The 27,076-nt window shown below is 46.9% G+C and overlaps 2 protein-coding genes across 9 annotated transcripts in view; one reads left to right on the forward strand and one right to left on the reverse strand.

Annotated features, from left to right (window-relative positions):
* The window catches only part of KIF9 (kinesin family member 9), a 49,085-nt gene extending 23,369 nt beyond the window's left edge, over nt 1–25,716 (forward strand). Inside the window, exons 12-22 of one of the 5 annotated variants that reach the window (XM_082347365.1) lie at nt 4,260–4,328; nt 5,167–5,271; nt 6,766–6,821; nt 7,593–7,683; nt 8,170–8,303; nt 9,865–10,056; nt 11,222–11,436; nt 14,472–14,648; nt 15,083–15,198; nt 15,610–15,714; nt 22,549–25,716. In XM_082347365.1, the coding sequence (XP_082203491.1) occupies nt 4,260–4,328; nt 5,167–5,271; nt 6,766–6,821; nt 7,593–7,683; nt 8,170–8,303; nt 9,865–10,056; nt 11,222–11,436; nt 14,472–14,648; nt 15,083–15,198; nt 15,610–15,714; nt 22,549–22,599 (1,311 nt within the window). In that variant the 3' untranslated portion in view covers nt 22,600–25,716. Of the gene's footprint in view, nt 1–4,259; nt 4,329–5,166; nt 5,272–6,765; nt 6,822–7,592; nt 7,684–8,169; nt 8,304–9,864; nt 10,057–11,221; nt 11,437–13,870; nt 13,971–14,471; nt 14,666–15,082; nt 15,199–15,609; nt 15,715–22,548 lie in introns of those variants that run through there. The other 4 variants (XR_014232633.1, XR_014232634.1, XM_082347366.1 and 1 more) reach the window with 4 other exon arrangements.
* Nucleotides 1–27,076, reverse strand: part of KLHL18 (kelch like family member 18) — a 153,360-nt gene that overhangs the window by 78,053 nt on the left and 48,231 nt on the right. For 2 of the 4 annotated variants that reach the window (XM_082347383.1, XM_082347382.1), the window contains exons 3-4: nt 13,932–14,015; nt 2,166–2,253 (exon numbers count right to left, since the gene is read on the reverse strand). In XM_082347383.1, the coding sequence (XP_082203509.1) occupies nt 2,166–2,253; nt 13,932–14,015 (172 nt within the window). The remainder of the gene's footprint in view (nt 1–2,165; nt 2,254–13,931; nt 14,016–27,076) is intronic. The other 2 variants (XM_082347387.1, XM_082347386.1) reach the window with 1 other exon arrangement.

Consider the following 27,076-nt stretch of genomic DNA (forward strand, 5'->3'; position numbering starts at 1 on the left):
CTTCTAGGTATATAGTCTAGCAGCATTCTCACATATGCACATAAAGAGACTTATAGAAGATGGTGCTGCACTGCTTGTTGTAATAGTGAAAAGTTAGGAACATGATTAATAGCCTTTAACAGAAGGGTAGCTAAGTAGGTTGCAGAGGGAGGGAGCCAGAGCTAGAGCTGTGAGCATGGATAATCTCTAGTGAGAAAACAACTTGGGGATTGAATGGTGGCATCTCTCATTTATACCAAGTATAAGAACATTCAAAGCAATGCTGATCATCATTAGTGGATAGATGTGTGTACAAAGAAAAAATGTATGGGAGTGAAAAGACCAAACTGAGCAGAGGCTCCTTCTGGATGTCAGGGTTCGGAATGGATTTGGAGTGGGGTAGCCAGGGGCTTCACATTTATCTGAAATGTTTTATTTCTTAAAAAAACAAAAACAAAAACACCTGAAGCCAATATGGTGGCATGCTGTTAAAGTCAGATTTTAGGGTGGTCTTCCCAAGGTTTCATGGCATTATTTTCTATGCTTTTCTGTAGCTTGGAGCTTTTCTTATTTATTTTTCTTATTTTCTTATTTGGTGCTCTCTTAGCTTAGGACTACCACATTACCACCTGTGAACCTGGCTGAGTGGGCGTTGCACCTGGCAGCGAGGGCTTTCATTTTAATGTAATTCCTGTTCTGAAATCTGCACTGTTGTTCCTGGACAGCCAAGTTGCCATGTCACCAAATGCAAATGTGTTTATAATCTTTATGATAAACATTTTCCTTTATATGTATGAGTTCTCGAGAGAGACCTGGAAAATTATTTTGGTTGTTGCCTTTCCTAGACTGTAGCCTGTATTCCCAGGTTGTTTCCAGCACCATTTTCAGTACTGATACCTGTTTTCAAGGGGGTGGAATAGCTTCTGTAGAGTTTCCTTGGTTGGTGGGGCTGGCTGGAAGGTGGGAGATTGAGTTCCTGATCCAGCTCTGCTACCAGCTCTCTGTGGTGAGTTGCTCAGGCTCTGAGCCTCAGGATATTCATCTGTGAACTAGGAGGTTGGACTGATGACTTCCAGCAACCCTCCCACTATGTCATTCTGTGATTCTGTGAGGTGGTGTAAGGGTTGTGAGCCACGGGCATAAACAGACAGCAGAGAGACTTGGGGTACCCTACTCTGCCAAGAGGAAGCACACCTGCACGCTGCCATGGGGTCAAAATAGGGAAACTTCTTAGGCTGATAGCTGCTCACAATCTGGCGTGGACTTAAGCAGAACTCTCTGAATTATCCTCATTACGTTTATGATGGAAACACCTAACCATCAAGGAACTTACATGGGTCTGTGCTGTCTCTGAGGCATTTTTTTTCCATCCAGAAAATACCCCTGTTTCTTATAAGGGAGTTGGTCAGCCAGGAGGTGCTGCCAGACCCTATTCTGTGGGGTCTTCTGCTTCAGCCCTATTTCCAAGCAGCTTCTTTCCAGTCAGTAGAAGAGGGCAAGTTAGAGGCCACTAAGCTTTCCAGGCAGTAGGAGAAGTGGCTTCCATACTCTCAGGGTGCAGCATAGAGGCTGGTGACCCATGGGAGCAGATGGCTCATTTCCACCATCACCTGATTGGCCCAGAGGTCTAACCTGGCTCCTCATGCCACACTGGACAGAGTCATCCAGCTGGAGGTCCCCAGCAGCTCAGCCAGACTTTTCCTAGCTGGGCGTAGCGCATTTTCTAGAGCTGAGATCCCTCAGCTGAGAGGAAGGGATGGAGATGAGTGGGGGCTGGCCACCAGTCCTCTCCCGTTCACCTCACAGGGAGTCCACCTGAAGGACCATCTTGAGGATGCCCAGAGGGGCAGAGTCAGAACCTGGACCCTGGTCATGTGTCTTGAGTTCAGGCTTTGTGCCCTGATTTGCCACTGAGCCACCGGGACACCAGGACCCCTTGCTACAGACTGGTGACAGCTTTGGTCACCAGTCCTGAGAACCAGCTGTCAGGGGCTCCCTCCAGTGGCCATTTTTTGACAACTAAAGGAAGCCCTGTTGTTCACAGTGAAGGTTCTCAGCATGAAGTCCCTTGTGCTTCTTATATGAAAAACACTAGGACAGTATCTATCAAATGTAAAATGACTAAGCAATTCTGCTTCTAGAAATGTATCATTTATTCATTCAGCTAAAATTTATGGAGTACTTACTATGTGCCAGGCACTTTTTGAAGCACTTGGGATGTATCAGTGTACCAACAGAAACACAAATCTCTGTCTTTGAAGAGCTGACAGTCTGCTGGGGGTGGGAGAGATAGATATAATAAGCATAAGAAATCAGTCATTTCTAGATTTGCTATTTACGACAACATGGATTAACCTAGAGGACATTATGCTAAGTGAAATAAGCCAGACACAGAAAGAAAAATACTGCATGATCTCACTTATATGTGGAACCTAACAAAGTCAAATTCATAGAAGCAGAAAGTAGAGCAGTGATTACCAGGAGTGGGTGGGGGCAGGCTGAGAAATGGGGAGATGTTGGTCAAAGGGTACATATTTTTAGTTCTAAGATGAGTTAGTTCTGGGGACCTAATGTATAGCATGGTGACTATAATTAATAGTAGTGTATTGTGTACTGAAAATTTGCTAGGAAAGTAGATCTCAGATGCTCATACCACACACACAAAAAATGGTAACTAGTGGATATGTTAATTAGCTTGACTGTAGTAATCATTTCACTGTGTACATGTATATCAAAACGTCATGTTGTACACCTTAAATATATATAATTTTTCTTAAAACCAAAATAGGTAAGTTGTAGAGCTTCACTGTCCAATACAGTAGCCACTACTCACATGTGGCTACTGAAATCAGTAAAAAAAATTTTTTTGTTTTGGCTGTGCTACGCGGCATGCGGGATCCTAATTCCCCAACCAGGGATCGAACTCGTGCCCACTGCAGTGGAAGTGCGGAGTCTTAACCACTGGACCAGCAGGGAAGTCCCCTGAAATCAGTAAAAATTAAATAAAATTAAAAATTCAGGGGGCTTCCCTGGTGGCGCAGTGGTTGAGAGTCTGCCTGCCAATGCAGGGCACACGGGTTCGAGCCCTGGTCTGGGAGGATCCCACATGCCGGGGAGCAACTAGGCCCGTGGGCCACAGCTGCTGAGCCTGCGCGTCTGGAGCCTGTGTTCCGCAACAAGAGAGGCCGCGACACTGAGAGGCCCGCGCACCGCGATGAAGAGTGGCTCCCGCACGCTGCAAGTCGAAAAAGCCCTCGCACAGAAATGAAGACCCAATGCAGCCAAAAATAAAATAATTAATTAATTAATTAATTAAAAGAAAAAAAAAATTCACTTCCTTGGTCCCACCAGTCACATTTTAAGTGTTCAATAGCTTTATGTGGCTTGCAGCACAAACACAGAACATTTTCATCATTACAGCAAGTTCTATTAGACAACACTGCTCGAGGGTATGTTCTATGAAAGAAAAGTAGAGCAAGATGTTAAAAAAGAGTGGTGTGAGGGTGGGGAGGGGATTGCAGTTTTACATGAGGTGATAGAGGTGCGCCTAATTTAGAAGCTTTTGAACAAAGACTTGAGGGAGGTGAGCCATGGAAATACCTGGGAGGAGAGTGTCCCAGGCAGAGGGGACAGACAATACAGAGGCAGGAATGTGCCCATTTGGTGGGAGTGGAGTGAGCAGGGGGAAAAGAGTAGGAAAGAAGTAATAAGGCAGATCACATAGAAGTAATAAGGCAGCTCATAGATCACTGTGTTTTCGTATACAAAGATGTAAGTGCAAAGATGTTTTGCAGCATTTTTTGTAGCAGCAATAAATTGGAGGTGGCATACCTGATTATCAGTGGGGAATGGTAATGCTTTGCGTAGTGGTTGGGAAGGATGAGGGTCAATGCACCCTGGAGGCATGGGCTGCACTGAGAGGGCCATTACCCTGTTGGACTGGAGTATCCTGGAGCTCCTGGGAGTCAGGGTTTGAGGTGGCCCTAGGGGTGCCCGTGCTCACTCTGTTCTCAGTCTCCTCTGCAGTAAGAGGCAGAGGCCAGAGGACTGCTTAGACCCCCTCAAACCCTAAAGTCACCCATTTGGGGAAAAGTCACCAGTGGGGAGGGAATCATCCAGATGCTGAGATCACACCCCATGGATTACCTGGAAGAGCAAGGATGTCCAGGCACAGGTGGGGAATTATAGGCTTGATATGGAAGAGGCAGGGTGGCTTCTCTGACCGTCCTCCCTGCTTTCCCCCTCACCCCCCCACCCCACACAATATGTTTCCCTGGCAGCGGATGGTCAAGAACCTGGAGAAGGAGCTGGCACTGCTCAAGCAGGAACTAGCCATCCATGACAGCCTGGTAAGGGGCTAGAGGTGGTGGTGGGGCGTGGTTGCCAGAATGCTAGAGGGACTAGGGTCAGGTTACCAGGTGGGCAGAAGGGCTAGGTTGGGAGGGGGCAAAGGGTCAGGGCAGGGATACTGGATGAGCAGAGCCGGTTGGGTGGGCGGAGGGACTGGGTGGACAGGGGGCCAGATGGGTTGGGGGCTGAGTAGAGAGACTCGGGGGTGGGGCAGAAGGGCTGGGGGACCAGGAATGTCTGGTAGGCAGGGACACTGGACAAACAAGAAGATGTGGACAGGGGTGTCAGATGGTCAGGCAGTAGGCAGGGGGATGAGGGGCAGGGGCCAGAGGCCTGGCAGGGGTACAGGGGCAGACAGCATGATGGGTCAAGGTCAGGAGAGGTGGCCCCTGACCAAGGCTGGATGGTCAGGTGGGGACAGCAGCAGGGAGCCATGAAGGTAGGGGGTGGGGGCAGGAGTCCTCCAGTAGCCTGTCTGAGCTAATGCTCATGGTCCAGAGGAGCCTCAAGGCAGAGGCTGCCCCCTCCCTCCTGTGGCCCTCATCCTACAGAGTCTGCTGAGACTCAGTCAGCAGAACCCCCTTGTTTGGAGTAGCAGGCCCCCTGTTGGGCAGCCTCTCCTTCCCCGCCCTACCTGGTTGTCCCTTGCTGACCTGAACACCTGGCCTGTGAGTCAGGCCCTCCTTGCCAGGACGTGGTGATGAAGGGAATGGAGCTGGCTTGGGCGGCCAGGGTCTGTGCCCAACCTCCCCACTTTGGTTCTCAGAATGGTCCCTGCCACCCCGCTTGGGCTCGGGTGCTTGGAGCTTAACAATATGTTCCTTTTCCTCCTCCAAGGCCAACCGTACCCTTGTGAACTATGACCCCATGGATGAAATTCAGATTGCCGAGATCAACTCCCAGGTGCGGAGGTACCTGGAGGGAACGCTGGACGAGATTGACGTAAGGAGCCCCTCAGGACCACCGTGTCCAGCTGGCCCGGGCCTCCATCTCCCGGCCATACCCCGAAGCGTGCTGTGCTAGCCTTGGAACCTCACACTGAGAGGGTACAGGGGGTGTAGGGTAGGTGGTGCTGGACTCCTGGCCTCAGGGCCCTTCAGCCCACCTCAGGGCCTCGGCATCCATGTTTAGGGTTGCAGGGCTGTAGGTGACCCACAGAGTGGCTGACAGCCTTAAACAGCCTTGAATACACAGGAGGTGGTCCATCACTGGGGGCACAAGTGTGGACCCTGGAGCTAGGCTGCCCTGGATCGAATCTCAGCTCAGCTATCTCCTTGCTGAGTGACCTCAGGAAAATGCTCAAGCTCGTGTACTCTGGTGGCCTCACCTGTACGGTGTGGTGGGGAGGGAAACCGAACTGGGATGAACTGAGATGCAGCACCTCAGGGGCTTGACTGTGCCAGGCAGAGTGAGGGCATTAAAGGATGACGGTCATGCTGGTTGTCTACAAGGCAGAACCCCCAGGGCCCATGCTGGAGTGGGCCAAGGAGGAGGAGACAGCAGCCACACAGGGAAAGATGCATTGTTTTTATAGCACAGGCTGGCAGACCTCTCACCAGGGAGCTCATGGGCAGAACCTTGCCCGACCTGTTACTGTGAGCAGCTGCCAGAGGCAAGCCTGGGACAACTGAGGGGCAGGCTGCTCTGGTCTTCCTAATGAGGGCAGCCCCAGACTGACCAAGGCGTCGAGGGTAATGCTGGCGGGCTATAGGCCCAAGAGGGAGGCTGATGGCCTTTCTTCAGCCACAGGTGAGTGTGTCTGTGCCCACACAGAAAGGTTTGTAATGGAACCTTTTGGAAGCAGGAGAGAGCTGAGGACAATAAATTTTATTTAAATGTTTTCTTAGTATTTTCAAGAACTAGAGTCATTTTAATTTTATACAGGTCTTCACTCAGAAAAAGTGATTTTTATAGTCGCAGTAAATAGTTTTAAAACTACTAATCAGGTGTTCCTCTGTTCTTGAGGAGGGCTGGACTGCCACTTTGCTGAGAGGGTGTTGGCAGATGTCCCATTCTTTTTTTTTTTTAATATTTATTTATTTTTGGCTGTGTTGGGTCTTCGTTGCTGCGCACGGGCTTTCTCTAGTTGTGGTGAGCGGAGGCTACTCTTCGTCATGGTGTGCGGGCTTCTCATTGCAGTGGCTTCTCTTGTTGCGGAGCACGGGCTCTAGGCACGTGGCCTCAGTAGTTGTGGCGCACAGGCCTAGTTGCTCTGCGGCATGTGGGATCTTCCCGGACCAGGGATCAAACCCGTGTCCCCTGCGTTGGCAGGCGGATTCTTAACCGCTGCGCTACCAAGGAAGTCCCAGATGTCCCATTCTTGAGACAGATGGTCCACGGGTTAGCCAAGGGGTCCTGGTTTCTCTACTAACACAGACACAGCCTTGGTCCCGTGGTGCCCTTGGTCTAACCTCTGCCTTGTTCTCTTCCCTCCAGATAATCAACCTCAGACAGATCCAGGAGGTGTTCAACCAGTTCCGGGTGGTTCTGAGGTAAGGGACCCACCCCATCCACCCAACTCCTACGTCAGGCTGCCATTTTCATTTCCCATGGTATGGATGCCGGTCTCCAAGTGCACTGCCTTCTCTCTGGTGTGTGAGGAGCCAGATCAGAGGCCTCTGGGTATGGCAGGCCCTGGGTGTCTCTGGGCCTGAGCTCTCATATCCTCCTGCCCTTCCCTTCCCCTGGGGGAAGTGGGGAGGACAGCCCTCCATTCAAGGGCTACTCAGAGACGAGGTGGTCCCTGGTTTCCTGAGTTTATTAATTGGACAGGAGGTCCTTATGGAGTGCCAGCCCTGAAGATGGCCGGAGCAGGACACTTTGATACTCCCCACAACCCCCTCCCCACCTCAGGAGGGATTTGTGGTTTATTTGGGTACAGACATACCTGTAGCCTGACTGGCTGATGCTGGATGGTATCACAGAAGCTGGGTATGTGATTTTGAAGGGCCTGTTAGAGACGGACAGGTGGGGAAGCATGGTGCCGAGGCAGGCTTACGGTCCTTGTTAAAGGTCATCTTAGAGCAGTTGTGCTTGGCACATAAGGTGGCCCCTGCAGATTTGGGGGCTGGACAAGGGGTACACGCACTGGGGAGTGGGGAGCAGAGGAATGAGCATGTTTTGTCTGGTCTGGTTCATGATGAGGATGTGGCTCTGTCGCAGGGGCCACACACAAACAACTTCTAACTCCAGTACTTGGTGCTTGCCGCAGTGGGTTCAGCATGGCCCCAGCTGTGAGGGGTTCTTTCACTCTCTCTCCCAAGCCAACAGGAACAGGAAGTGGAGTCCGCTTTGCGCAGGAAGTACACCCTCATAGACAAGGATGACTTCGCAGCCATCTCTGCTGTCCAGAAGGTAAGCACAATTGCCTCTTGCCGACAAGACTCACATCAGATTTTTCCATCCCCAGATCTTTCCAGAGACAGCGAGTGTCCTGCATTAAAGCAGATCTAGGGTTGCAACAGGTAAAGGTAACACCAGCATGAGCATGGGGTGACCCATGCAGGAGTAAACCGCATATGAGTTCAAAATGTTCTCCATAAAATGGAGATGTGGCTAGTAGTAAACAAGACCAATTCCCGGAGTTAGGTTGGAAACGGGCCCCAAGAGCCTCAGAGTATGGAATGAGACACCAGACCATGAGAGGAGTTGATGTAGGAAGTGGACATTGAGTAGGGTGGTCAGAGACAGCTCTGCTGGGGACAGCCTGGAGTGACATCAGCAGGAGCCACATCTTGGTGTGTGGGATGAACATGTCCACCTTTGGTCCATATACGCCTGGTTCCCCAGGGAGCCTGAACCCTTAATCTAACCACAGACCTGCAACTGGCCTCTGTCCAGGCAGGGCTCGTGGACGTTGACGGCCACCTAGTGGGCGAGCCTGACGGACAAGGCTTCGGACTCGGAGTCGCCCCTTCCTCTACCAGACCCGGGAAGAAATCCAAGTCCAAGAAGATGTTCAAAGAGCAGCTCAGGTGAGTGACCTTCCTGCTGCTCCAGCTGATCAGCACCTGGCCCTCCGTGGCTGGTGAAAGGGAGGACATAAGCTGTCCCTCCCTTCCCCCAGTGTTAGTTATGGGGTGGTCACAATGGATACCTCTCCTGCCAATACTAGCAGCATCTGTGGGGCCCAGGCTGGGGCCGGTCACCTGTCATCCTCAGCAGTTCCACGAGGTGGGAGTTCATGTCTCCATTTTAACTAATGAGGAGACCAAGGCTCAGAGAGGGGAATTCATTCCAAGGTCACATTGCTAAGGTGTGGTAGAGTGGAAGTGAGAAGCCAGGCCGGCACTCGCCCTCCGGTACTTCATGTGGAAACCCAGCCCCCACCACCAGGTTCCTTCTGTGACCCGGCTAATTGGCACCCACATCATCTAAAAACTCCAGCTCACCTTTGAGGCAAGACTCGTTTGTAGATGCAGGGTGTCAAGGTTCCCTTCATGAACCAGCCTCCCTGGGAAGTGCTGTGTCGTGGTGGACAAAGCACATGCTCTGGAGGTAACGCCTGGGCTCACCTCCCTGCTCAGTAGTTCTTTCACCCAAGGGGGTCACCTTCTGTGAGGTGTAAGAGCCTCTCTGCCTCTGTTTCCTCATCCCTAAAATGGGTATAATAATAATAATAGCATCAGTCACTGGGGTGGTTTTGAGGATAAGTGAGTAAATGCAGTCCCTGTCCCTGGAAGACCTCAATACAAGTAAGTTGTTACCATTATTATCACTTGTAAAAGGACACGGGCCAGAGCTGATTGTAGAAAACTGTCACATGCAGTACTGGAGTCGGGTAGGAGGATGCCCTGGCCTCCTCCTGCCTCTTCAGGAGGGCGGTCACACCCCCAGCCTGTCTGTTCTGCCGTTGGGTAATTAGTGCAGTAACAAATGGATCGAGGCTTGGTTCCCCCAAGCCACACCTGTTGCAAGAAGAAGAAAAGAGAAGGAAACAGTGGAAGGAACCATGGACATCCTCGCTTTAGTTCAGTCCTGCTCACATGTACCTCTCTGGGAGGGAGGACCCTGGGTGCCATCAGTTGGAGAGGGAGGATGGCTACTTTCCGGAGAGCTGGCGTGGGCACTGATAGAGGTGGGAGAGCAAGTCGTGGACTGGTCAGAGCAGCGGGGCAGACGTGTCTCTCTTTACTGTTGGTCCACAGACAGACACACCCTGGGTGGGGGCTCTGCTACTCCTTCCCGGGGATGCCTGTGTGACTAATACCTCAGCAGCCATGATGCTCCTTAGAGCCTGTGGCCCACCCCAAAGGTCCTTATGCTTCCAAACTGGAGACTGCCCATTCTTCCCAGGTGTCTCCTGCTGAGACTGCTGGAAGGAGGACTTCTTGTTCTGATAAAAGGGAGAGAAATTCTCTCCTCTTCCTCCCCATCTGCATGGCTTAGGGTTGTACTCTTTGCCCTTTGGCCTGGGTTTATGTTCAAGATCGGAGCTGAGCGGGCTGGGGCTTCTGGTGTATGAGTGCTGAGCAAGATTACTCCCCTCAGCATCAGAGACACTGAGCCTGGGGTCTCCCTGCCTTCTCCTTCCAGCTCCTTGGCAAGAAAGGAGGGTGCCAGCAGCCCTGTGAGTGGCAAGGACTTGGATGCTTCCACCTCCAAGACCCAGTTGACCCCATCCTCCAAGGATGGAGATGTCAAAGACATGCTTCTGCAGGACCAGGAGACCTCCAGTATTGAGCCCTTTGCCTCGGAATCCCCAAAGGAGGAATCACACCCACCCAGGTGACCATCTAACAGTAACCGCTGCACCAGATCATACAAAATCAGAGTATGACAAGGAAGGAGCACCTGCAGATAGAAGAGAAATAAAATGGGGTAATAGGCAAAGACTAGGAGCACAGTCCAAAACAGAAGAAATATGATGGCTTATACACGTGCAAAATGGTTCAACCTCAGGAGTCATCCAAGATACACAATTATACACAGAATCATTTTAGACCCTCCAAATAGCAATTATTTAAATAATTAAATTTGCATATTTTGAATAAGTAATGTATTCAAAAGATACAAAATTCTCAGGTATGAGACCCTTCCTCCAGCCACCCAGTTCCTCTCTGTGGTGAGTCAGTGATTGAGTTTTTAGGAATCTATCCTGAGAAATAATTAGAGATGTAGACAAAGATTTATACAAAAAGATTGTGTCATTAATTTAAAAAGCAAAAGAAAAAATTTTTGGTAACACCTTCAATAGTTGACATTAGGGAAAGGGCACTAAGTGAATTATTTTCTCTGCCCTTTAAATGTACAAAGATGTACATGAAGAATTTTTCCCCAGCCTGTGAACATTTCCAAACATTCAGAGAAGGTGGAAGAATTGTATAGTGAAACCCCTCTTGATTCTGCCATTAATGTTACTATAGTATTTCATCATGTGTCTTTCTCTCCATCCTTCCATCCATCTTTTTTTAAAAAATGGATTTCAAAGTAAGTTGCAGACAATCCACTTTCCCCTGCCCAGCACTTCATCTTACATCTTATTAACTAGAGTTCTCAAAGAGTTTTTAATAGCATGAAAGAATGCTTCTGTGAAAAAAGTAAGATGTAAAATTATATATATTGCATGACTCCAAATATTAAAACAGTTATCAAAGAAATGAAGGAGATACACTAAAATGTGGTTGCCAATAGGTAATGAGTGGTATTTTGGGGTTTTTTTTGTAACTTTTCCTTACTTTCCTCATTTTCTGCAATAGTCACGTGCCCTTGTGTACTCAGTAAAACAGAGACGAGAGAATGATTCCTACACAGTTTAGCTCCCATCTGGGGTACGTGGTGCCCAGGAATTCGGACCTCCTGCTTACAGAAGCCCCAGGGAAGAAAGGTGAAGTGCCCGGTGGCTCCAAAACAGCTGCCCCATTTCTCCCTCCTCCTTCCCCTCCATCTTCAGGCCCAGCACCCCACCCGCCAAGCCTGTGGCCTTTGAGGACTTTAAGAACGAACGGGGTAGTGAGATCAACCGCATCTTCAAAGAAAACAAATCCATTTTGAACGAGCGGAGGAAAAGGGCCAGCGAGACCACACAGCGCATCAATGCCATCAAGCGGGAGATCGACATGACCAAGGAGGCACTAAATTTCCAGAAGTCACTACGAGAGAAGCAAGGTAAAGGTGATGGGAAGATAGTTGGGGGACAGTGGGATCTGAGTCATCCTGCTCGGGATGGGGCAGCCTTGGGCACTGGAGGACTGAGTTGGAAGGGGGCCAGCAGGGGATGTTGGGGTGCAGGCTTCATCCCTGGGTCATCACTTGGCTCTAGTCATCCCTGGGGAACCACAGAGTCCTTCCCTGTCAGCTAGCTTCTGCCTGCAAGTCCCCCTTCTTGCATTATCTCAGATCTAAGTGCTGGACCTTCCATCTGATATGTGCTTCTGCCCATGGAGGGACAGAATGTTGGTCTTGTAGACACTTCCCCAGGGAGATGGGTGGCTGGCGACCGCCACAAGGTCCATGGGTCCTGGTGTTGTCTCCTCACTGACCACAGTGGTCTGATTGGGGTAGGGGTGCTGGTCAAGACATGAGAAACTGAGGAGGGAATGAGAATGTGGATACCAGGGGCCAAGTGATTCACTGTCACTAAGACCATTCCTCATGCCAACCCTGCAACAAACTGGCCTAGCAAAGCCTCGTCTCTTAAGGCAGGTGGTGTGGGAAGCCCTCAGGCTCAACGAGCAGGGACCCCTGTGTGGGGAGTGGGGAGAGTGCTCACCTGGTTACCCTGACCTGGTGCCCTGGTCCCAGTGGCAGACACTGCCCATACCTTCAATGTGCACCAAGAACCCTCAAGCTTGAGTGAGCAGAGGACTCATTTGGGAGGGCTGGTCAAGTGCAGATTCCTAGGCTGCAATCAGTGGCTCTGACTCAGGAAATCTGGAGCAGGGCCCAGAACATGCATTTTAATGAGTAACCATCCCAACACTGAGGCTGGTGGTTCAGAGGCCACACTCTTGTTCACAGGCAGGGCACACCACCGGTTACTGGGCTTTCCCTTGCTAAATCGCAACCCTATGCTAGGCCAGCCTTCTTGAATGATCTCACTGATCACCTGGGCATCTCCAGGTGGCACTTGGTTTTCTGCAGGTCAGGGGGATCATCTCACTCACAGAGGTTGCATTTTACTCACTTATTTCTCAGAGGGCAACTTTATTTCCAAATTCTTGGGGCTACTTTGCTCATACCCTATGGACCAAGCGTAACACACTGTTCCAGAGGGCAAAGCCCTCCATGAATTTGGGAAGTAGGGGAAGGTGGGTGATGGTGGCTCCAGACATGACCCCACCCAGAACCTCTAGAGTGAAGGCCTTGCAGGACCAACAAGCCCTTCTTTGTCCCTTCTGCCTACACCTTGTTTTTGTTTTTGTTTTTTTTAAATATTTATTTATTTATTTATTTGGTCGCACCAGTTTTTAGTTGTGGCAGGTGGGCTCCTTAGTTGCAGCTCCAGGGCTCCTTAGTTGTGGCATGTGGGCTCCTTAGTTGTGGCATGCAAACTCTTAGTTGCGGCACGCATTTGGCATCTAGTTCCCCGACAAGGGATGGAACCCGGGCCCCCTGCATTGGGAACACGGAGTCTTAACCACTGCGCCACCAGGGAAGTCCCCCCACACCTCCTTTGAATATGCAACCCCTTATTATATATTTACATATTTTAAATAATATATATGCATGCTATGCTGATATATCACTTACTCCTCAATATACCTGAAAATGGATATTTTTAAAGGATGGGATGTAGAAGAAATAAACAATATTTTAAAATATTTAAACTTTTATCAGTATCAAAAAACATTTTTGCTCTTTCCCCTTCCAAAGCAGTTGTTTTCCCATTGGTTGTTAAAATGCCAAGCAAAATACCTTTATCTTAAGGGAACAGATCAAGTGAATTCATTTTTTAAAATATTTTCTAGGTACCTTGACTGATAGCCACTTATCAGCCCAGAACAGTCACTGAATTTGAGACATTAATTTGTCGTTTGTGGGGAAAAAAAAAAAAAAAAGAAAAATCATCTTAAGTTCAGCTCTCATAAGCGTTTTCTTTGGAGATAATCAGAGAACCTCTGGGTAGTACAAAAGATGTCACTCCCCATGTCAACAGAGTACTGTAAAGACTCTACTCTGTGACTGACGGATTTGTCTGTATAAAAGTGACCACATCAGGCCCACGGCAGCAAACCAGGTTGCTCTGCACTGAAGGTGAGGGCTACCCTGGACCCCCCTCCCCCACCACTGCAAACACCTTGAACTGGAACCCTTGCCTCTCCATGAAAGGTGTCAGTGACACTTAATGTGCCTCACTTCTCCCCTGTAAACATCAGTGGAAGTGCTAATGCTTTCCTCCGGTACCTGGGGACTGCCTCGTGCACCCTGGCCACACACCTCGGTCACACACAGGACTCACTCTCCAGGGGTCCTTGGGCTGGGTGTTGACACGACGCCTTTGCTGAACTTTCAAGGTGCTGTGGGCAGTAGACAGCCAGGTGAGTGGCTCCACAGATATTGTTATTTTGTCTTAACCCAACAACCTTCATCAAACTGACAGACCTTAAAAGGTCCATCCAAAGAGACAGTGAGTGGAGGAGATGACTAATAGCACAACTGACCTCTCTCCTCCTGGAGCCCTCTGACAGCCATCCGACAAGATACAGATGTCTGATGGTCTCTGACAAGAAGGTAGCTGGCGAATGCTGAAATCGTCAAGAAGACAATTTGAAATGTGGGTTTACATCTACTGTTATTAATAAGGAACCCTGCCCAACTGCCTTGTGGTACTAGCCAGTGGTGGCAGCTTGTTTACATAATTTATAAAAAAAAGGTAAACACCTGTATAATAGAGGTATTTACTGGATATCTTTGGCTAGTGGGGTTTAAGATCAAAGTAATCGTGGAACTTGGGCCATCTCTACCCTTTCCTCTGCCCACCCCTCCTGTTTGTCCTAAAAATGCCAGTGTGGTCCTCTGACCTGAGCTCCCTCTCCCTGTGAGACATATCCTAGTAGCCTGGCCTTCTCACGCCTTGTCCACCTCCATGCTGCACCCCAGCCCTTCCCAGGTCCTGTCTTCATGCTTTGCCAGCACTCTCCCCTCTTTCTGACCACCTCAGGTGGGCACCTCATTCCCTCACCTCCTCCTTCCCCCTGCAGGCGAGTATGAGAACAAGGGGCTGATGATCATTGATGAGGAGGAATTCCTGCTGATCTTGAAGCTTAAAGACCTCAAGAAGCAGTACCGGACAGAGTATCAGGACCTACAGGACCTCAGGGCTGAGATCCAGTACTGCCAGCACCTGGTGGATCAGTGTCGACATCGCCTGCTCACGGGTGTGCCGTTTGGGAAGGTTGGCTGGCCACCTGGGGTTCCAGGAGGCACAGGGCAGGGCTACCGTCTGGGTTCTAGAAGTGGCTTCAGAACTCTTCTCTGGCAGAGGCAGGGGCTGGACAGGACTTTTTTTTTTTTTTGGCTATGCCCTGGGGCATGCGGGATCCTAGTTCCCCTAGTTCCCGCTGCAGGGATCGAAGCCTGCAGTGGAGTCTTAACCACTGGACTGCCAGGGAAGTCCCTGGACAGGGCTTTAGATGTGTGTTTCCAGGATTCTGAGGGCAGGAGATGGAGATGGGAAAGGGTGAGACCCTGGAGCAGGAAGTGAAGAGAGGGTGAGCTGTGACAAGCACGAGACAGAGAGACACACACAGCCTTGACCTGCTTCCTCAGGGTCTCCCCACCCTCACAGTGCCATCTCCCTGTCTCCCTGCAGAATTTGACATCTGGTACAATGAGTCCTTCTTTGTCCCTGAGGACCTGCAGGTGGCACTGAAGCCAGGTGACAGCATCCGGCCAGGCATGATGCCTCTCAGCAGGATTGTGTCTCTGGTGAGTGGCACAGGGCAGGGGTGGGGATGGTGGACGAGCACAGGGCAGTGGGCAGTGCCTTGTCCTCTGTTCTCTCCACAAGCTTGGCAGTGTACCGGCTGCTCCCAGCCTCTCCTACAGCTGGCCCAGGCAGGTGGGCAGGTACAGGTCTCTCCCCCGTTATCAAGGATGAGGACACCAAAAACACCACATGCTGCTGCACCCCTTCTTGAGTGGCTCATCTTTCCCTGGTGGCGGTTACAGGGTGTCCATGATGACACTGGAAAACATGAGGCTGGGGGATTGTGAGCTATCCTGGGTGGAGGTCTGCAGACCCAGCGAGAGGCTGCCCTAATGCCCACCACAGGCCCTGTCAGAGTGGATCCTGACAATGCCAGGTGAAGGGACTGTGCTGTGTTGGGCCTCTTGTAGGGAGAAGATGACCAGGACAGGTTCAGCCAGCTGCAGCAGACGATGCTGCCAGAGGGCCCTGATTCTGTCTCCTTCTACAATGCCAAAGTCAAGACAGAACAGAAGGTAACTCGGGGGATTCATGTCTCCAGGAAGGCAAGGCCTCAGGGACCTCATTACTAGGACACCCAGGATTACACTCCCCACTGCAGAGAGGCAGAGAAGGAATAAGCCAGCCCAGGGAAATCCAGAGTCACCCAGAGTCAGTGGGTATCTTCTGCCAACTCCAGAGTCCTGGGGCTGGGCTGGAACCAATAGGGGTCCCACAGACTTTGGCCAGGCCTGGACATGGCTGGTGAGTGCTAAGACAGCCCATGTGTGAATAACATGCCAGGACAGGGCCTGGGGCTCCCCTGAGGCCACTTCCTGTTGGGGAGACCCTCTCCAATGGAGGCCACTGTGCACAGGTGGCAGGGGACCAGAGGACCACAGGCAGCCAAGGCAAAGCTAGACATGGCCTGGTACTCTCCCCACTGAGCGGGCTGGGCTAGAACAGAGGGTCTCCGCTCTGCTGAGGCCCAGCCTGGAGCCAGAACACAGGAGGCCTGTATGCTGTGTGCTTTTCTGTGCCCAGAGGCAGTTCTTATACGGCAGGTGGCAGCTCCACATGGGGTGACTGCCCAAGTGAGCTCATTGTTTTAAAAATATTTTTGTGGTATTCATTTACATTTTCAATAGGATGATACAATTGAAGCATTAAAAAGCATGAAAATACTAATACCCAGTCCCCCATCAGTCCAGCTCCCACCAGTCCCCTCTGACAAGGAGCCGCTGTCACTTATTTCTAGTGTTCCTCCTGCACATTGTTCTGCCTCTCGCTTTTTCCACTTAAGTCTATCCTGAAGATCGTCCCCTTTCAACCTGTCGGTGCTGCTGTGTTCTTTTTCACAGCTGCATAGTAGTACTCCATTGCAAGGATCTATCAGAATTCATTTAATGCATCTCATATTGAGGGATTTTAGGAGGTTCCATTTCTTTACTATGACAAACATTGCTGTGATAATTAACCTTGTACAAATGTGAATTCACACAGGAGTGAAAGGCAAGTTTGTAGGAGTGAATTTCTTGGCCAAAAGGACATTTGTACTTTTGATAGATGGTGCCGAATTGCCTGCCTAGAGCTGAACCCATCACCCACCCCCCACCCCCCAGCAGCATATACAGGGTGCTAGTTCCCCACAGCCTCCCCGCAAGATGCAGTATCCTGCTTTTTGGTTTTTTCCAATCTGAAAGGTGAAAAATGTCTCTCAGTCTAGCCTTGATTTGTATTTCTCTTATTATCAGTAAAGTCAAGCTTCTTTTCATATGTTTAAGGGCCATTTTAATTTCTTTTCCTATAAACTGCCTGTTGATATTTTTGCCCATTTTTCTATTGGTTGTTGGTCTTTTTCTTATTAATTTATAGGAACTCTTGATATATTGGGGAGATTAGCTCTTTATGATATGAGTTGCAAATATTTTCCCCTATTTGTCTTTTGGCTTTACTTATGGTTTTTTTGTAGTTATTTTGCTGATTTTTATGAAATCAAGTGTATCAGTCTTCTCTTTCTTGGCTTCTGGATTTTGTGTTATAGTTAGAAAGCCCTTCTCCTGATTGAGTTCATTCTTTACATTTGTAGTTAAACTGATACCTTCACTGACCTTTGATGGCTGTGAGGAGCTAAAGCCCACTCAAAGAAGCTTGAGTGAAGGGGTTTGTTAACACAGATTCTGAAGGTTCCATAGTAGCACCTCTCACTCTGTGCTGTGTACATACATCACCAGGAGTCTTGTTAGAATGCAGATTCTGATGCAGCAGGTCCAGGGTAAATCTGAGAGTCTGCACTTTTAATAAGTACCCAGATGGTGCCCATGCAGCTAGTCCAAGACCACACTTTGATTAGCAGGCCATAGAACTTATCCGTAGGAAGGAGGGCCCAGGCTCCTCTCCCTCCAGGCCTTTCTCCTTCCAGATCTGACCTTAGCTTCTCCTTGAGGTTTGATCCTTCCTCTCTCTGTTCTCTCCTCCCCACCTCTCAATTTCTAGCTCCAGCCTTGGCCCTGGCATGCCCTTATTTTCCAGGACTTCACAGCCCCAGTACCCAGTGTCACCTGACTACTTACTTTGTGTCTCTCTGGAGGGAGAAGCCTAACTGACTCTTCTTGGTTTAAGTGTGCATTCTTGGTTCAATCAGCTGTGGCTTGGGGCAGGGTCACCTGCCCATCCTAGTTGCCTGGGCCCACTCCTTCAGAAGGAGAGAGGATGGCTTTATCCAGGCAGCCATTTAGCCTATGCTGTGAGCATCAAGCTTTATTAACTCTGGCCCCTGAAGGGAAGCCCAGATCAGCCCTGGATCAAAGAAGCCCAGACCTGTAGGAGGGCAGGGCTCTATGGGAGAGAATGGAGTGGGGTCAAGTAGGCATAGGCAGCCCAGCCTCGGACATTGTTTGACTGTGACCACTATGCAGGAGCTTCCTTGTCTGACCACAGAGAGGCCTACCCCTTCTGGGCTCAGAGGAGGGGGCATATGATGTGAGGCAGGGGTCCAACTTTATTCTTTTCCATGTGGCTATCCAGTTTTCCCATTACCAATTGTTGAAAAAATGATTCTTTCTCCATTGAATTGTCTGGCACCCTTGTTGAAATTCAATTGACCATAAATGTGATTGAACTTAAGCTCTAAGAGTCCTGAATGTATAAGTTGAAATTACTTTCCTCCTGAAAGAGTTTGCACCTGCTTTTGCCATGCGGCATTACCAACCCAGGACCATTTTAAACTCCTTCAAGAATTCCAGCCTGATAGGGATTAATATCCAGAACATACAGAGAATTCCTAAAACTCAACAACCAGAAAACAAAACCCAATTCAAAAATGGGCAAAGGATTTGAATAGACATTTCTCCAGAGAAGATATACAGATGGACAGTAAACACATGAAAAGATGCTCAACATTACTAATCATTAGAGAAATGCAAATCAAAACTACAATGAGATACCACCTTACACGCATTAGGATGGCTACTAATAAAAAAAAAAAAAGGAAATAACAAGTGTTGGCAAGGATGTGGAGTAATTGGAACCCTCGTGTGCTGTTGGTGGGAATGTAAAATGGTACAGCCACTATGTGAAATAAACCAGTCACAGAAAGACAAATAACTGTATGGTTCCACTTACATGAGGTACTTAGAGTAGTCAGAAATCATAAAGATAGACTACACATAGAAAATTCTAAAGATGCTACCAGAAAACTACTAGAGTTCATCAATGAATTTGGTAAAGTTGCAGGATACAAAATTAATACACAGAAATCTGTTGCATTTCTATACACTAACAACAAAAGATCAGAAAGAGTAATTAAGGAAACAATCCCATTTAGCACTGCAACAAAAAGAATAAAATACCTAGGAATAAACCTACCTAAGGAGGCAAAAGACCTGTACTCAGAAAATGATAAGATACTGATGAAAGAAGTCAAACATGACACAAACAGATGGAGGGATATACCATGTTCTTGGACTGAAAGAGTCAATATTGTGAAAATGACTATACTACCCAAAGCATTCTACAGATTCAGTGCAATCCCTATCGAATTACCAATGGCATTTTTCACAGAATTAGAACAAAAAATTTTACAATTTGTACGGAAACACAAAAGACCCCGAATAGCCAAAGCAATCTTGAGAAAGAAAAATGGAGCTGGAGGAATCAGGTGTCCTGACTTCAGACTATACTACAAAGCTACAGTAATCAAAACAGTATGGTACTGGCACAAAAACAGAAATATAGATCATTGGAACAGAATAGAAAGTCCAGAGATAAACCCACGCACCTCTGGTCACCTAATCTATGACAAAGGAGACAAGAATATACAATGAAGAAAATAACAGCCTCTTCAATAAGTGGTGCTGGGAAAACTGTACAGCTACATGTAAAAGAATGAAATTAGAACACTCCCTAACACCATACACAAAAATAAACTCAAAATGGATTGGAGACCTAAATGTAAGGCTGGACACTATAAAACTCTTAGAGGAAAACATAGGCAGAACGCTCTTTGACATAAATTGCAGCAAGATCTTTTTTGATCCACCTCCTACAGTAATGAAAGTAAACACAAAAATAAACAAATGGGATCTAATTAAAAGCTTTTGCACAGAAACGGAAACCATAAACAAAGCAAAAAGACAACCCTCAGAATAGGAGAAAATATTTGCAAGTCAAGCAACCAACAAGGGATTACTCTCCAAAATACACAACCAGCTCATGCAGTTCAATATCAAAAAAACAGACAACCCAATCAAAAAAATGGGCAGAAGATCTAAATAGACGTTTCTCCAAAGAAGACATACAGATGGCCAAAAAGCACATGAAAAGATGCTCAACATAACTAATTATTAGAGAAATGCAAATCAAAACCTCAATGAGGGGACTTCCCTGGTGCTGGTTAAGGCTCCCTGCTTCCAACACAGGGGATGCAGGTTCGATCCCTGGTTGGCGAACTAGGATCCCACATGCTGCGCTGCTTGGCCAAAATAACTAACTAAATAAAACAAACAAATAAACAAAAACTATCAATACAATGAGGTATCCCCTCACACTGGTGAGAATGGTGATCATCAGAAAGTCCACAAACAAAATGCTGAACTCATAGAAACAGAGATTAGAATGGTGGTTACCAGGGGCTGGGGATGGGGGTGGGGAATGGGGAGATGTTGGTCAAAGGACACAAACTTCCAGTTATAAGAGGAATAAGTTCTGGGGATCTAATGTATAGCATGGTAATTATAGTTAATAATGCTGTAGTATATACTTGAAAGTTGCTAAGAGAGTAGATCTTAAATGTTCTCACCACAAAAAAGAAATAGTACTTATATGATATGATGGAGGTGTTAGCTAATGCTATGGTTGCAATCATTTTGCAATATATAAGTGTGTCAAATCAACACACTGTACACCTTAAACTTATGCAATATTATATTATATGGCAATTACATCTCAATAAATCTGGGGGGAAAAAAAGTCCACAAAAAATAAATGCTGGTGGACAAATACATACTACCAAATGTAAAACAGATAGCTAGTGGGAAGCAGCTGCATAGCACAGGGAGATCAGCTCGGTGCTTTGTGACCACCTAGAGGGGTGGGATAGGGAATGGGAGGGAAACGCAAGAGGGAGGAGATATGGGGTATGTGTATACGTATAGCTGATTCACTTTGTTATAAAGCAGAAACTAACACACCAAAAAAATAAATAAATAAAAATGAATAAGTAAATAAATGCTGGAGAGGGTGTGGAGAAAAGGGAACCCTCCTACACTGTTGGTGGGAATGTAAATTGGTACAACCACTATACAGAACAGTATGGAGGTTCCTTAAAAAACTAAAAATAGAACTACTATATGACCCAGCAATCCTCACTCCTGGGCACACACCCAGAGAAAACCAAAATCCAAAAAGATACATGCACCCCAGTGTTCATTGCAGCACTATTTACAATAGCCAAGATATGGTATGGAAGCAACCTAAATGTACATCGACAGAGGAATGGATAAAGATGTGGTACATATATACAATGGAATACTACTCAGCCATAAAAAAGAATGAAATAATGCCATTTGCAGCAACATGGTGTGACCTAGAGATTATCATACTAAGTGAAGTAAGTCAGACAGAGAAAGACAAATATCATATGATGTCACTCATATGTGGAATCTAACTTTTTTAAATGATACAAATGAACTTATTTACAAAATAGAAACAGACTTACAGATATTGAAAACAAACTTATGGTTACCAAAGAGGAAATGTGGCAGGGAGGGATAAATCAGGAGTTTGGGATTAACATACAACACACTACAATATATAAGATAGATAACCAACAGAGACCTACTATATAGCACAGGGAACTCTACTCAATATTCTGGGACAACCTATATTCTGGGATAACCTATATGTGAAAAGAATCTAAAAAAGAATGAATATATGTATATGTATAATTGAATCACTTTGCTGTACACCTGAAACTAACACAACATTGTAAATCAACTACACTCCAATAAAACTTTAAAAAAAATAATTTAAAAATTAAATGACTGACTTAAAAAAATCATAAAGATTGAAAGTATAGTGGTGATTTTCAGGGTCTGGGGGGAGAGGGGAACGGGGAGTTATTGTTCAAAGCATATGGAATTTCAGTTTGGGATGATGAAAAGAGTTATGGAGATGGATGGTAGCGATGGTTGCACAACATTATCAATGTATTTAATACCACTAAACTGTACACTTAAACACAGTTAAGATGGAAATTTTTATGTTATGTGTATTTTACCACAATAAAAAATTGGGGTAAAATAATTCCAGCTTCATGTGGGAGCTTCAGTTTCAGTTCAGATTCACCATGTGGGGAATCTAGGATTCACCTCCAAATTCTATGTTGGTTTTAGCATTTGCTTGCTCACTGCCCTGCCCACTGATTCTTTTTCAGCTTACTTTTTCCACAGCTTTCCAAGAGCCTAGCAGTTCATTAAAAGGGTAGGATTCACGAACATCTGGTTGATTTGCCGAGGGAAGGCCCTTCAGAATACATGGGCCCCCACCCCTCTGGAGAGAGAGCCCTCTTCTTTTCTTTTTTTGAACCTACTTCTTGTCAGAAACTTTCAAGTGGGCCCTTGAAACATGCCTGTCTCCTTTTAAACATTTAAAAACAGTTTTACACACTTTCTTTAGGATGAAAGAATGAGAGGGATGGGATGGAACATTGTTTCTCACAGAACTGGGGCTAGTCAAAGGGAATCCTTGTCCCCAAACAGTGATATTTGCAGGAAGAATGATGGGGTGGATATAAGTGGTGTGGCTTCTGAGTCCTTGTTAGGTCCGCATGTCCTAATCAACTTCTGTTTTCTCCCCTTTTCTGTGTCTAGCACAATTATTCGAAAACCATGATGGGCCTCCAGCAGACACATAGAAAATAGGGACTCACTGCCAGTGCGTTGAAGGACGAAACCCCCAGCTACTCCTGCCTGCTCTAGAGGCACTGCCAAAGCACCTGCCCAGACTCCAATCCCTCTGCTCCAAGGCTGGGCGCAGCCCAGAGAACACACAATGGCCTACCTGCCAGGAGGAACAGCCTTCAAAGGACACCTTCGAATATCTTCACAGAACACTTTTGGTTTCGATTCACTGTCTTATATGCAGGGACAGGATAAAATAACTTTCTAGTTCAGCTTTCGGCGCTCATCCAAGAACTTTATTTTATTTCCTATCTGGGAGGATGTCTTCCCTATGTACAGGGGTCCTAACTGAGTCTCCAGTAAGAAAGTGAAGAAGTAGCTCAGCCAGTCTCCCTCTGGCAGGCCTTTGTCCCACTGGTCAGCCTCTTTCCTTTCCTGGATGGCCATCCTGGGGATGAGCTGGGTCCGAGGAGCCCTGGTTCTCATGGGTGAGACTGTAGGTTCTCTCAGGGAATCCTCTCTGTGTTCCTGAGCCAGTGAAGGCAGGAGGCGCTTCTTCCTCAGCAACCAGGAGAGGATGGGGTGTAGGTGGAAATGACTGAAAGGCAGATTTTTACCTCAAAATAAGAAGAGGCTTAAAATGAGATCATTCCTACCATGAAGTTAGCAGTGAGAACCCCATGGTGGGAGGCTGTCTGGCACGGAGATTGCAGAACCTGCACTAGCTGGAAGGTTGAACTAAATGGCATCTTTCCAATCAAAGACCCTATGGTTCTGTTCTTCAGCCCATCAGTGAGCAGCCAGATGGGGGTTTTGTTGAAGAAAGAAAGCTGAAGGCTTTCCTTAAGGTCTCTGCCCTCTCTCCTATCCACCCCCTTTCTCTTTCACTGACTGGCAGATACACAATGGTCCTGAAACAGCTTTCAGAGACTCCTTCTATGCCAAGGCTTCCCGGAGCAGCTTTGGAGTCCCCTGACTTCATTCCCCTGGATGATACACGGGGGGCTGTCACTGATCAGCACTTATGGTGTACACACAGCCTTGTTGGTCAGTCCTCATGTTTCCTTTAAATGTGGCCAAACAGGCCGATATGTCCAGGCTCTGCTCATCATCCCAGCTGATGAGTTGGAGGCCTTAGAGAGTTCAGATTCTTTCCCTTCTTGGCTGCCCTTGCCCTTACCAGGACTTGTTTGGGGTTCCCACGTCTTTGGAGCAGCTCAGGAAATAGAACATAGTAAACAGGGGTACATCATCCTGCTGAAGCCACAGGAAGCAGCCATTTGTGGTATAACCAGTCCCCCTTCCCTTCATTCCCTGTCACTGGCTAGAATGGCATGTGGCATGCTGGACGTCCCTGCACAGAATTCCTGGACAGCCAGTCCTGGGGCCCACAGGCCAGGGCAGGCTGGGCCTCTGTCATGGCAGTTGGTCCCATTTGTCTCTAGCTCATTCATCACCACATACGCCTCGGTCAGTTCTGGCACAAACTGAAACAAGTAATCATCAGCGTGGGCAGAGCCACAGGAATAAGCCAAACGGTGCTCTGTAGATCACCCTCCATGCAAACTCCTCACAGGAGCAGATGCTTCCAACATGACAGGGAGCTGGGGGGCATGATGTCCACTCAAATATGCCTGTTGTTCTAGAAAATAATTCCTGCTGAGCTAATCTGACCATCACAATCACCCCTAAAGGGACTTCCAATTCCATCAATGTGACAGATAAGGTAACCTGAAAACACTCTGGCTACAAACAGAGATACTGTCTAAAGTATAACATTCTTTTAAATGCAAAGCTAAATTTGCAGGAAAGAAAGGGAACTGCCAGGAGCTGGAGAATTGAAAACCAGAGTGGTCAGTGTGTGAACCGGCTGTGGCTGGTAGAAGGTGTGTGAGCGGATGGTTGCTCTTGAGTGTTAATGCCCATGTAAGTGTGAGAAATAAGACTATGGCCCATGCCTCATAGGAAGATGGAAATGGGACCCCTTGCATAAAGGTAGCACCTGATGAGGAGGTGAGCTAAAAAAATTTCCCCACTGACATGGAGAAATAACAAGGAAACTATCCCCAGGGATGAGGGAGAACAGGTCCTGTGAGAATTTGCAACCCTGCACAGGTTTGGGATTCAAATTTACACTGTGTGGTCCAGGAACCACCAGGCTGAAGAATTAGCATAAAAATTAGCCCAAGGCTTCAATAAAACTGGAGATCTAAATGTTTGTTTTTAGACAGAAAAAAAATATTTTCCCAAGGTTGAAACACCTAGTAGAATCAAATTTTAAAATCTAGTGTTCAGGCCCTTTATCCAGCTACACAGCATTCCCACAAAGCCCTAGTAAACATGAGCTCCAAAGATTAAACACACACACAGACACACACATGCACATGCATGCACATGTGTGCACATGTGGCATACATGGAAACAATGTATCATGATGGAGGCACAGTGTAAACAGAATCAGAGTTATAAGAACTTCGGATAACAAATTACTGGATAAAGATTATACAATATATATGTTATGTTTTAAATAAAGACAAAGTATGTGTCAAACATATGATAAAGGCTACTAAAATAGAGTGCATATTTTTTTAAAAAGAATTTCTAGGAATGAAGAAAATGTAGTTCTAAAAGTTAAAATGACAGACTAGAAACAGTGAAAGAGAGAATTAATGACCTGGATGTTGGATCTGAAGAAACTGCTGGGACTTGTAGCGTAGAGGGAGGAAGAGAAAGAAAATTGAAAGCACGGATAAGAGTCATGGTGGAGAGAATGAGAAGATTTAGGAAACATCTAATCACAGATCCAGAGGAGATAATAGGGAGATCACTCTCTTGGTGATCTCATCCAGCCTTGTGGCTTTAAACATCATCCATGTGCCAACTCTCAATTTTATATATCTAGCTTTGGCTGCTCTCCTGATCCCCAAAACTGTACAGGCATACCTTGGAGATACTGTGGGTTTGATTCCAGACCACTGCAATAAAGTGAATATCTCAATAAAGCGAGTCATATGAATTCTTTAGTTTCCCAGTGCATATATAAAAGTTATGTTTACACTGTAGTCTAATAAGTGTATAATAGCATTATGTCTAAAAAATGTACATACCTTAATTAAAAAATACTTTATTACTAAAAAATGCGAACCATCATCTGAGCCTTCAGTGAGTTGTAATCTTTAGCAATAGTAACATCAAAGATCACTGATCACAGATCACCATAAGAAGTATAATAATAACGAAAAATTTTTAAATATTGTGAGAATTACCAAAATGTGACACAGAGACGCAAGTTGAGCAAATGCTGTTAGACATTTACACCAATAGATTTACTCAATGCAGGGTTGCCATAAATCTTTAATTTGTAAAAAGCGCAGTATCTGCAAAGTGCAAAAAGCAAAATGTAATAAAACAAGGTATACCTGTATAGCTAACTGCTAACTTGGCATCTCCACTTGAGTGTCTATTAAGATATCTACAAATCAGCATGTTTAAAACTAAATGCTCGGACTTCCCTGGTGGCGCAGTGGTTAAGAATCCGCCTGCCAATGCAGGGCACGCAGGTTCGAGCCCTGGTCCGGGAAGATCTTACATGCTGAAGAGCAACTAGACCCGTGCGCCACAACTACTGAGCCTGTGCTCTAAACCCTGTGAGCCACAACTACTGAGCCCATGTGCCACAACTACTGAAGCCCGCGCACCTAGAGCCTGTGCTCCGCAACAAGAGAAGCCACCGCAATGAGAAGCCCGCACACCGCAGTGAAGAGTAGCCCCCGCTCGCTCCAACTGGAGAAAAGCCCACACGCAGCTACGACCCAACACAGCCAAAAATAAATAAATAAATAAATTTATTTAAAAAAAAAAACACAAAAAACCTAAATGCTCAAATGCTACCCCAAAACATGCTCCACCCACAGCCTTCTTTATCTCAGCCCTATTGCTCAGGCTAAAATCCTTAGTTTTGTATTTCACTCCTCTTACACCCCACATTGAATCTGTCAAGAAATTTAGTGGACTTTAACCTCTGAACTATATTAAAAATCTGATCATTTATCAGCTTGCAGGATCTCCGCAGTGAAAGCACATAGTCTTTAGCCACTGCACTACCAGGGAATTACCAGGAGTCTCACTCTGAACTTGACTGTTGATCAGTGGTTGCACTTTTCTGAGGCAATACGATATAGGGGTAGAACATGGGCGTAAACATCTTACTGGTGTGGGACCTTGGAACAAGTTGTCCAATTTTCCTGCCTTCCTTTCCTCATGTGTAAAAGAACAATTAATTATCCTGGGGCTCTGTGAAATGAAATTAATGTATGTCTAGTGCACAGTAGGACCTCAACCAACTGAAACTGCCATGACAGTGACAATAACTATAATAATAATAAAGATATGAATGTGTTCAGCATTACATCTGATAGACGGTGAACAAACACACACACACACACACACACACACACACACACACACACACACCAACCAATGTTAGGCTCCCTTTCCA

The sequence above is a fragment of the Balaenoptera borealis genome (assembly GCF_965194805.1).
Source record: "Balaenoptera borealis genome assembly, chromosome: 12".
NCBI lineage: Eukaryota > Metazoa > Chordata > Mammalia > Artiodactyla > Balaenopteridae > Balaenoptera > Balaenoptera borealis.